At 46.8% G+C, this 11,697-nt stretch overlaps 1 protein-coding gene across 1 annotated transcript in view; it reads left to right on the plus strand.

Annotated features, from left to right (window-relative positions):
• Positions 1-11,697, plus strand: part of LOC135906996 (phospholipid-transporting ATPase ABCA3-like) — a 45,821-nt gene that overhangs the window by 14,290 nt on the left and 19,834 nt on the right. The window contains exons 8-13 of the mRNA XM_065438646.1: positions 1,899-2,077; positions 3,789-3,920; positions 4,764-4,881; positions 5,114-5,268; positions 8,080-8,235; positions 10,692-10,902. Coding sequence (XP_065294718.1) covers positions 1,899-2,077; positions 3,789-3,920; positions 4,764-4,881; positions 5,114-5,268; positions 8,080-8,235; positions 10,692-10,902 — 951 coding nt within the window. The remainder of the gene's footprint in view (positions 1-1,898; positions 2,078-3,788; positions 3,921-4,763; positions 4,882-5,113; positions 5,269-8,079; positions 8,236-10,691; positions 10,903-11,697) is intronic.

The raw sequence follows: 11,697 nt of genomic DNA on the forward strand, positions 1-11,697 counted from the left end.
GGAAATGGTTTCCGCGGTCCATTTCGACCGTCCCAGTTTCCCTCCTCGGCGTTCAACTTTCTACGGGTTGCGTACTCTTCGGCTAACTCAGCCGCCCTTTCCACAGTGTTTACATTACCTCTGTCTTGCACCCACAGTTTCACAGCTTGGGGGATGGTTTTGTAAAACTGCTCTAGACACATGCATTCAATGATCATGTCTCTGCTGTCGTACGCTTCCGCGCTTTTAAGCCACTCGACTAGGTTGGCCTTTAAGCTATATGCAAACTCCGGATAGCCCTCGCTATCTTTCTTGCCTGTGCTCCTAAACCTTTGCCGAAAAGCTTCGGCTGAAAGGCGGTATTTCTTCAGGAGACTAGCCTTAACTTTTGCATAATCATATGCATCCTGAGCACTCAATCTGGCGATTACTTCCGCCGCCTCACACGGCAACATAGACAGCAACCGCTGTGGCCATGTACTCGGGCCGAAGTTCATCTTCTCGCAAGTCCTTTCAAAATTGCTTAGGAACAAGCCTATGTCGGTCCCGACCTCAAATGGCTTTAATAGCCTGTCCATGCGGTACGATTCTGCCTCACTTGATCGTCCCAGAGCGCCTTCACTTCCTTGAGACAACTCCAAACGTTTGCTTTCAAGTTCAAGTTGCATTTTCCTTAACTGAAACTCGCGATCTTTATCGCGTTCCTCTCTCTCTTGTTCTTTTCTCTCTCGTTCTTCTCTCTTTTTCAGAAGTTCAAACCCCATTTCAATTTCTTCCTCACTGGCCTTTTCGGAAATTAGCTCCAATAATTCCGATTTGAGCATTTCCTTGCGTACATCTAGGCCCAGTTCCTCACCAACAATCAACAACTCGTCTCTCAGCAGTGTCCTTAACTCCATGACTGCTGCTTTACTGCCTTGATTCTGCTCTCTAAATCTAGCTAGGAAAACACAACCTAGCTAACACACAACAATCTAGCTTCCCTACTGTTCTAAACAGAACAACCACACAATGAAGCCTAGAGAGTCAAAGCAAAAACCAAGCACTCACCGCAGATACAGCACCATGTCGCAAAGTCCATCTCACCGCTGTCAGCCAGTTGTCAGGATTGGGGGCTCAATCCCATCGTCCGTGGTCCTTTGCCAAGATTGGAGTACGGCATGAGTTCGAAGGTAGCTGGCCCATGCCGTCGTCCAACTTATTTACGCTGAGATCGTTGATGAAGTGAAGAACTCGTCCCGTCACAATGTCGAAGGGGCTGGAGGAAGGCGGCGGATGCCAGCGCAAAGGCCGCTTCTTTGAACGCCTCCCAGCTGCGGCGACGGAGAGGGAGAGGTGCGCGTCTTGCACCCCTTGTCGTAATCGGGTGGCAAGGTGGCAATCTTGTTGCGCAACTCGCCATTCTTGACAGCGCGCACTTCGGACACGTCGCCCACTGCTTTCAAGACGCACGACGGTCCGTATACGGCGTCCGCCAAAGGCGTCTTTGCGGCGTTCGTGATTCGCGTGGCCAATGCCGTAGGAGACGCTGCGGTTGTCTCAACTCTGTATGGAGCGGCGGGCGAGGAGGACATCGATGCGTCGCAGTTGCCGCCGGAGAACAACACCCCTCCTCCCTTGCCTCACCCCCCTGTTTCTCGTACCACAAGAGAGGGCACGCAACAGGGCCGCGTTCCCCGGCTCACCCTCGCACGCTTTCACTCACGCGGAACATCACGGCGACAGCGACGCCAACGGCAGAAATGCGGCTGGTGTTTGCTATAGCCATAGAGTTAGAAACTCTATGGCTATAGCAATAAAAGAAATATATTGCTTATTTGTTTTTCATACTTTGTGATGCAGCTTCCATTAATCCATGCTCTAAATTTAGAAGCGAGCATGCTTTTTGCACACATCTGATGAACTATTACGCTCTTCAGGTGACGGTATCCAGTGGCACAACCTTGACGTGAACCCCAGCCCTGGTCAAGGCCTGTCGTTGATGTCGGTAATACTGCTGCTTGTCTTCGATACATTTATGTACATCGTGGTGCTCTGGTACGTCGAGGTGCTGGCCGCTAGTCAGCCGAGGATCAGCTGGCGACTGTCTCTGGTAAAGGTGAGGATTTGCTGTTTCGCCATATTCGCCGAGGTATACACGCAAATGTTGACCTTTTTCCGCCGTTTCTTTTTTTAAAGAAAGTCGCCGTTTCAAACGCCCGAAAGACGAAGCTTTGATAGCGATAGCAATGTACTTAACTACACGAAGTAATGTTCGTAGTTTTATCGACCATATGAATCGGCCACATAAACAACCATGGTATCACGCAAGCACGGCTAAATATGAACAGATCTCACTTGATGAACGCTAGCACTCGCTGTCAAAACGCTGACGTGATAAAGCGCCCCTGCAGTGGTGAGCGAACGCTTCGTGCTGCCTGTAGCTTCAACGAGTCTCCGAAACTAGGCGCACGGGAAGACAGCACACATCAAGCCACCAGGCATCTCGGTTCACCTGAGCTTTGCATCCGCCGGAGAAATTCTTAGACAGGGCCGCGTACATGCGAAGTCACCGTGCCGGGCTAGAACAAGGGACGCGCGCTTACCTGGCCCGCTCTCCCCCTCACCTCCGCTCCACCCTAGCCTGCACTTTATCACGTGACCACCCTCGTTGGACGTGTGGGCACACGGCGCTCATCAAGCCACGATCATTTTTGGTCACCCTCGCACGCTTTTGAAGCGAAAAGCTTCACTACGTTAGTCAACACCGCGCTTCGCGCGAGCCGGCGTATGTCGGAATTGGCTCCGTAAGCGTGTTCGGAGTCAGCGCAGGTGGCCACAGCCGCGCGCTATGCGTCATCGTTTGACGTTCGCCGCAAGCGAGTGTTTATTGCGGAAGCCGGCTATATAACCGCTTGCCAGAGAATAGACGTGCGCATTCAACATGGAAGGAGAAGCGAGATACTACCGATACAGAAAGCTGTGTTTACGGCTGTACAGAAATCGCAAGGCAATGTGCCCAACAATGATGAATAATGTAGTTTAATGATCCTGCATAACTTATGGTATATATCATTGATATGCAATTTGCATAACTACACAAGGCACACGTATGCCATAACCATAAGCTAACCAAAGCATATCCACAAGTGAAACCGAAAGCATAACCATAGGCTAAATCATAAAACATAACTATAAGCTAAACCGTAAGCATATCCATAACTTCAACCATAAGCATATCCATAAGTTCAACCGTAAGCATATCCATAGGCTAAATCATAAAGCATAACCATAAGCTAAACCATAAGCATCACCGAACCTTCTCGCTTCGAGATATCCAGGCTTAACCTTAGCTAAGCCCCAGCCAATTTTTTTTCGTACTCCTACCATACGACGCGTGGACCGCTCTTGTTGCCGTTAGACTTTGCAGGGAACCACCTGGCGACGAGAATGACGACCACGAAAATTCGCCAAGTGTCCCTATAATTGCTGTTTCAATAATTAATGGGCTGTGAGCTGTGGACACACATCACGCGCATGGACATCACGCGCATGGACATCACGCGCATGGACAAGATCGGACTGGACTTAACGTGGCTCTATACGGAGCTGTAGACGTAGGATAGCTGGTCCGACAGCTGGTCACGAGGCTGCTTTAATTACAGCTCGTAATTGTAACACTCATGGTCATTAACATGTTTGGCAGGGTACAATTACTAAATTGCAGGTTCCCAATCATAGATATTACGCACGTTACTTTATAAAGGTACTGTAGCGTACGCAGACAATTACACTCAAAGACAGCGAAGCCAATGTTTCGTTGTGCGCAGCCTGAAGACCACGTCCCCACAGCCGCTGAGACCGAGAAACAAGAGAATATGCAAAAGGAAAACGCAGAAATATTCTTCGAAGAGTTTGCTTCCAAGGAGCCTGCTGGAGTTCGGCTCGTCAACCTCACTAAGGCAAGAAAAAAAATCTTTTATGCGTCAGAGCCGCCTGCTTAGAGACTAATGAGGTGCACTGCACCTATATATTGGCTGATGTTATTCGTAACAGGAATAAAGTACTAGAAAAGATCACGCAGAACCACAGCACCAGAAAATCACAGCTTTGCTATAGCGCCCCTCACTGAACCTGTGACCTGAACTGATATTCTCAGAAACCCATTGGAAGCAAGTCAAAGTGCCTGAATGTTGAAACTTACGTTTGGGTCTGGGGAGCTTTGTGTTAATTCAGGCAACTGAAAGCCCTCGATTCATGTATGGTGCAGTTCACTTCTACACGGAACACGAGTGATACATTTAATTTTTACCCTCTCGAAAAGATGAAGTCACCTAGCTTTGCTTAAGATTACTTATGCTTGGTCTTGTGCTTGTGCTTGTGCTTGGTGCTTGTGCTTGGTTGGGCGTGCTCTCCGGCTCTGTGCAATGCATTTACACAACTGCAATTTGAGGAAGCGCCAACGAACTGACATTCGCACATAAAGATGTTCCCTTTAACAGTGCGCCGCACTGTGCGTATCCCATATTGCCTTAACCAGTAATAAAACATTTTATCGATACGCATGCCGACTATATTTGTCTCCATCTGCCAGGCAAAGACTGGACAATCGGGAACAGCTTGCTCTTTGCCGGTATATCGTGACGATGCACGTTTAATAAATATCTCACGCTCGCTAGCTATCCGCAATTATCCTCACTACTCAATGCAAAGGGACTAATATCAACGGAGTGCATGCCAGAAGCGTATTGATCTACAGGTATGATCACTTTACCCTTTCGTGACTTGGCTGTACTTGTGTCCAGGTGTACGGCAAGACTACGGTGGTGAGCAACATAAACTTGGAGGCGTCCAAAGGGTACATAACAGTTCTGCTCGGTCACAACGGCGCTGGCAAGACTACGACCATGCGAATGATCACCGGTGCGTGTGTTCTGCTTTTATTTACTGGTTCTAACGTGTTCAAACTACACTTCAACTACAAGAAACGTCGTAACGAAATGTTCTGTGTGAGCTACGTATTTCAACTGAGGGTAATCACGTCCTGCTCTGCTCTGAATTGACACATGAAATAGTCCATAGATACTACGTTAAGCGCCTTGGAAATGTCGGGGTGAGCACCGTTTTTGCCGTTTTTGGCCCTTGTCCCGTACAGGACAGCTGACTCCTTCAAGTGGTTCGGTGTTCATCGAGGACCAGGACGTGAGCGTGAATAGCCGGGCGGCACACCAAGGTTTGGGCTTATGTCCGCAGAACGACATCCACTTCTTAGAGATGACTGTCTTCGAGCACCTCTACTTCTTCTCCAGGGTATGCCACTCCTACTGATGTTGACGATGCAGGATCTACTATGTGTGATCTCGACCAATCCATGTAGCCTTGAGGAGCGACTTCATTCATTTTCTCAAATTGTTTTGTGTTCGGAATCTCAATATGATGCGAGAGCTGACAGTGGTACTCCTTAAGGGGGTCCTGTGACACAGATCGAGCATATAATTTATATCTTTTACAAGAAGACGCACACTGACCAGCGTTGCCCAGCTTCAAATCAATATTTGCAACATGTGCCCCAAATTTCATAATTCTACGGTAAACTGGCCGTGTACTGTAGGTTATCTAAATGCGCAATATGTCATGCATTTCACCTTCGCTTTCTTAAGTACGCGAACCGCTGTGGATGTGCAGTGCTTTTGGACACTTTCGCATCAATACATACAAATGCACAACCGCGTCATCATGACAGAGCGACGACACACACACACACACACACACACACACACAAGCACACGCACAAACACGCACACGCACACACACACACACACACACACACACACACACACACACACACACACACACACACACACACACACACACACACACACACACACACACACACACACACACACACACACACACACACTACCTGTGTGTGCACACACATTACACACACACATAACCATAATCGGCAGATCTGTGAACAATGGCGCAGGTGGTCGGCGGGGATAAATCTAATTTGCTCTGCCACACGCACAATATAAGTCACCGCGCTAAAAATTAGCGTCACTGTGCCATATTCCCCGGAAATTATCTCTCCATGCACACACATCACACACGCTCTTCCCCACCAAAAATGCACGTTCACGGCCTCTCTGGGCGTCAGTCTTTTCCTTAACGCGCATTTGTTTGTTCACCATATCCACCACAGAGTCCCCTGGTTTTAGGATGTGCAATTTCGCTCGAGGTTGTTAATTAAAAAAAGAAACCTTCGGCGCACGTCCTACCGGCAGCTAAATGCATTGTAAACCTTGTAACTTGATCAGAACGGTACTGCACAAGCAGACGTGTTCATCTTTTTACCATTATTTTGCGCTCTCGGCAGAGTGTGGATGCTATCACATTTGCCATGGGAGATCCCAAAGGGAGGTAATGTTAGAAGGGCGACGGACACCGATTCACGCCAGTACAAACAGTTCGAGCGTTCGCACCGCGGTTTCACCGCTCTCAAGCAACACCTGTCTGGCCGGGCTCTTCGCGATATCAGCTCGTGCCCCGTGGGAGACGCTTCGCGCAAGCGCGCTTTGTATCCACGAAAAAGACTCAAGCGCGAAGGTGATAACGCCGCGCTGTGGGTGCTCGGTTGCGTAGGCGGCGGCTGTGCACCAGGCGGCTGAAACAGTAGCACGCTTGTGCATGCAGAACCCAACGGATGACCTGTTCGTTCGGTAAATCTGCACATTTACTTTTCTCACCGCTCAATTCGTTACTTTGATAATTCGTCGCTTTTCAGCGCTTGCCGTGTGATGGTTATTTTTCTTTGTCCGCATTTCAGTGATGCTGTTTTAGTTTTATATTAGAGATAAACCAGCTTGGCGCACTTGATCTAAAATTCAAAAAAACATGGCCACAATGTCTCAGAAATGCGACGTTTGAAGCCGCAGTACAATGGACGGAAGTCAATGGGCAAGCTGCGCGGGAAACTTGTCGTAAAGGTGGGAACGGAATTAGGTGGCGTTTAACGTCCCGAAATAGCACAGCGGCTTACGAGGGTAGACGTATATTGCGGGGGATCTTCGGATTTACTTTGACCAGCTGCTGTTCATTTAACCTGCACTCAAAGCGCTGAGCGTTTTTTGCATTCCACCCGCCGGAAAGCGGCTGGCGCTTGGTATCGCACCAGCAACCTGGCGCTCAACAGCAGAGCGCCGTAGCCACTGAGACGCTGCTTGAAGTTGTATGGCATGAAATGAGTCCAACCCCAAACCATCACAATTTCCCAATTACATTTGTTTTCTCTGTTGAGGCCTACACGCCAACCTGGAGAATTTCTCTATACGGAGAAACTCCCATACACCCAGGGTGTCCTCCAAGGTAGCGTTGCTTGAGCGAGCTAGAATCAACCACGTACACCCTAATAGCTGTCAATTTCCCGCAAAAACCGAAAGCCTTTCTGATGCCGAAATAGCTTCTACCGCAGCAGCCCTGGCCAAGTCGCGGGCTCTATATACAAGGTGCCAACTCTCGAAGTTCAAAGGCAACGTGAATAGCTAAGAAAATATTTCACAGTCGAGAGATCTGCAATACCATTCCAAACGTGTCTCGCGCTTTTGAGTGAGTTGGTAATGCAAACTACCTCGTTGAATTTATAAAAGCATAGCTTTTATGAAAGTGACCAAAGTGAAGACAGACACACACACAGGAGACACAGTTCAACGTTGAAGCGTATTTTCGCGAGAATGTTTCACAAGTAGCTCTGCAAAGAGCATCATAAAGCTTTTAAAAGACTCATACTTGAACGAAGCGCACTGAATGACGCCTATTCTAAGACTGCTGTATCGGTCCATAAAACAGAAAATTACGAATATCTTTTCTAGTTTTTGTTCCAAATGCACGTCTATCAATCTTTAATGGTATATATGCGCCCTAATATTACGCCCCTACGAAACTCTTATGTTCGAACAGTCTTTACCACTTTTGTCCTGATATGTCTTCTTTGGTGCATTGCATAGAGAAGGCTCGAGAAAGCTGAGTTACATTTGTGCGCGAGGCAGCTAGGCTTTCCCATTATGCGTCAGAGTTTCACCTTTATTTATGCGCAATGCAAGCTCTCTGTGCCACTCGCAGCTGAAGAAGGTTCCGTACAGCGATGTCCACGAGCAGACGTTCAACCTGCTCGTTCTGATGAACATGGTGTCCAAGACGGACACTTTCGCCAAGCACTTGTCCGGGGGCATGAAACGGAAGCTGTCCATAGCCATGGCGCTCATTGGACACTCCAAGGTACGCCTTTATTCTTGCCCGAGCATGCTTATGAGCTTACAGGTGCTTCTGAGAAGAAAAGCGGACGTCATGCGCAACTGCACACTTTATCTCTCTGTATAATAATAATAATAATAATAATAATAATAATAATAATAATAATAATAATAATAATAATAATAATAATAATAATGTTTATTTTCTCCAGAGAAACTGGAAGGTCTTCCAGGCTAAAAGCAGCTGTAGGCAGATTGACATGGGCCCGGAAACCCTCACGTGGCAGGGTTCAAGACCATAACAAAATAACTACATCACTCTTACAGAATAACAAGGAAGAGCCTTGCAACGTAATTTATACAAAAGATCATCAGAATTCAGAACGTTATACAAGGACTATAGATGCAAAGATCAACCATTTGTACGACTACACATAACAAGAAACGTTGTTACAGACGGAAGCAGACATGAAGCAATGGCAATACCAAAATAAATACATCTACCAGCACATAAGAATGAATGTGTAGCAAACTACAGGTTCACAAAGTATTGCCCCAACTGTTTTCGCGAAAAGTCGCCTGGATGTGTATCTTCATTTAGAATGGCCGGAATATTAAAGTGTAGAGCCGGAAATTTGTAGTTAGTTCGGAATCGCGGCACCAACCATTGTCTTGTGCTGCGTGTACGCGTATCAGCATCCTTAGGTGTTAGAGCTGCGACAGATATTGAAAAGTTTTGCCGCGCATTTGATGCAGAAACACATAAACTTAAAATGCGAAACCTGCACAAGTGGTTTACTTTGAGTATATGACATATTTTTGAAGCATTTTGCGTAGAAGCTAAGTACGGTATATTGGCGATATTGCGGACTATTTTTTTTTTTTGCAACCGAAGGATGCTCATTTCATTGTTCTTACTCGTCGTATGCCACACAAGGCTACAATAGTTAATATGTGACGCAAATAATGCGTTGTAAATATGGAGGTTGACCAGTGAAGGAAAGCCCGACATCGCGGTAATACTCCAGTTATTGAGGAAAATTTATTGCAGAGAATAATTATGCTTGTATCCCAACCTAGGTGTGCAGAGAATGCAACTCCCAGAATATTATGTTCGTCGACTATGTCAATGATTTTTCCTTCATATATATATTGCTTTTTATTTGAAGCGGTTTCTTTTTGGATCTGAAGATAACTACTTTAGTCTTATTAGAATACTTCACCCACCGTCATCGGCAACGCTAATTTATTTTAAATGCGTAAGCATTTCTATTTCAACTCACTGAGGAAATCGTCGTTGACGCGCGCCGTTAAGAAGCCGAGAGTCTTTGCTACCCACAGATCTAAACACGCACGCTTGCGGAAGGCGAATATTTCTGAACCTTATGAATGTGTTGTTTCGCGTTGTCTTTGTTGTCGCGCAACACAGACAGATAAACAGACAATTAGTTAAGTATGATAAGGTGGAATGAGAGGTTATACGGGTCTGATTGCCGTTTATGATGGTTCGACGCGGCTGGATAAGGTGCTAAAGAGTGATAAGAGCTTATAATGGTCAGGTCAATTCTGATAAGGTTGGCAACGACCTGTGTGGGGTTATAAGGGTCGAGTCAAATCCGATAAGGTTGATAAGGACCTAAGGGTTAAATAGAGCCCGATCAGGTTGATAACGAACGATAAGGGCTGATAAGGGTGTATACTCGTCGGATCAAGTGCCAAAACAGATTACAAAGCCAATAAAGCATTCATTTAATTAACCGTCTACTGTTTCGTCAATCGTGGTAAACAGATGCCGTGTCGTATACATGCGTGGAGATGAGAAAGTGGCACAATGCTTACGCATTCTGCCACACATGCAGAAACTCATATGAAGTTTCTACGTAACTTTTTCCACACATCTTCTCTATGAACTCTTGTTGAAGAGAGGGAGTTGTGACGTCACGAGCTGTCTTGCGTAACTGACAACTCGATGCTCTGCTCGCACAGGCGACGGAAGCGCTGTACACCTTACGTGAGGGTGTCAGACCAACTAGTCAGCCAACGTAACCTTGGTCTCTTATTTTATTTGCGCCTCATGTGCACGTCCCATTCTTGCATGTTGTATGGTACGCTCTGCGTCTACCATGTGAAAACTCGACTGGCGCAGCGAGCGCAAACCGTGAGGCGTCTAAACGATTTCGCTTGCCATGTTTCGCCCTAAAGCAATCAGTATAAGATGAATGCGGGGTTTAATTGTTATGACAATAATCCAGCGGCTGTGTTATCTGTGCGATGCGCTTCTATGGACCAAATTATCCCACTGTTCTTTGCGTAAGAAACTGTGATGTCTTCAAGGTGAATATTACGCCAAGCATTGTCCAAGAGCGAACATTCCAGTTATCTGCCAGTGAACATCCATTCGCTAGGTGGTTCCTGATTTTTGTTTGATATAACAGGTCATCGCTGTCTTTTCATTTTTTTTCTTCGCCACATTGCGTGCAGGTGGTGATCCTGGACGAGCCAACGGCTGGCATGGACCCGGCTGCCCGGCGCGATATGTGGGACCTGCTCCTGTCGGAGAAGGCACAACGCACCATACTGCTCACCACGCATTCAATGGAAGAGGCTGACGCCATTGGGGATCGCATCGCCATCATGGCCAACGGCATTATCCAGTGCTGTGGCTCGCCCTTCTTCCTTAAGAAGAACCTTGGTTCGTTCTGCTAATTTCTCCTTTCTGCACACTCATAAGCAGCCGCACATCGGACTATAAAGGCGACTTTTTTTTCGTTCTTGTCGAGCTGTTCACTATGCACCGCGCTCACTGCAGCAAGTGCGAAAGCGCACGAGCTTGCTTTGTCGTTTAGCCTAGCACAGTTCTCTTCAGAAATTGGAGAGACAACCTTCGGCTCGCATTTCTGGACGTTTACTCGTCACCGTGTAGTGCAGTTGAACATATACTCTAAGGAATGAGTTCGAATGTTTAAGGCTTGAGATCGAAATTAAGAGTATCTTATGGTCGAATCGTGGAAGTTAACGTCAGCTATAGCCCTTAACAATTCCAACTGAATCTCACCTTATTCACTGAGTGGGGACACCAAATATTCGCATCACAAGGCATACTTTTTAATTCCATTTTCTCTCTGCGCCCTCCTCTGCAGAGTTTCCAAAAAATCAAATATGCTCACAGCTCCGTTATTACAAAAGAGCAGTCTAGTATAACCGTAAGTTTTTAATAGCACCACCCGCGAGAATTCTTTCTAAAGCTTGTTATTATTTTAAGTAACCGAGAAGTGCAGCTTGAAGGTGCATCGCTCTACAGGGAGACACGTAGACTTACTCGCAGTGCTGTTGTCGTCATGGGCCATACAACGCCACTCTTGTTTCTCGCATGGAATCCCGTACAGATGCATCCTTTAGCCAACACACCCCAAAAAACACGAGGCTTCGAGCGTTTAGCCATAATTTCGTGCAAGAGGCCGACAACTATGCAATCGTACGGGGAGCA

Source organism: Dermacentor albipictus, chromosome 1 (genome assembly GCF_038994185.2).
Source record: "Dermacentor albipictus isolate Rhodes 1998 colony chromosome 1, USDA_Dalb.pri_finalv2, whole genome shotgun sequence".
Lineage (NCBI taxonomy): Eukaryota > Metazoa > Arthropoda > Arachnida > Ixodida > Ixodidae > Dermacentor > Dermacentor albipictus.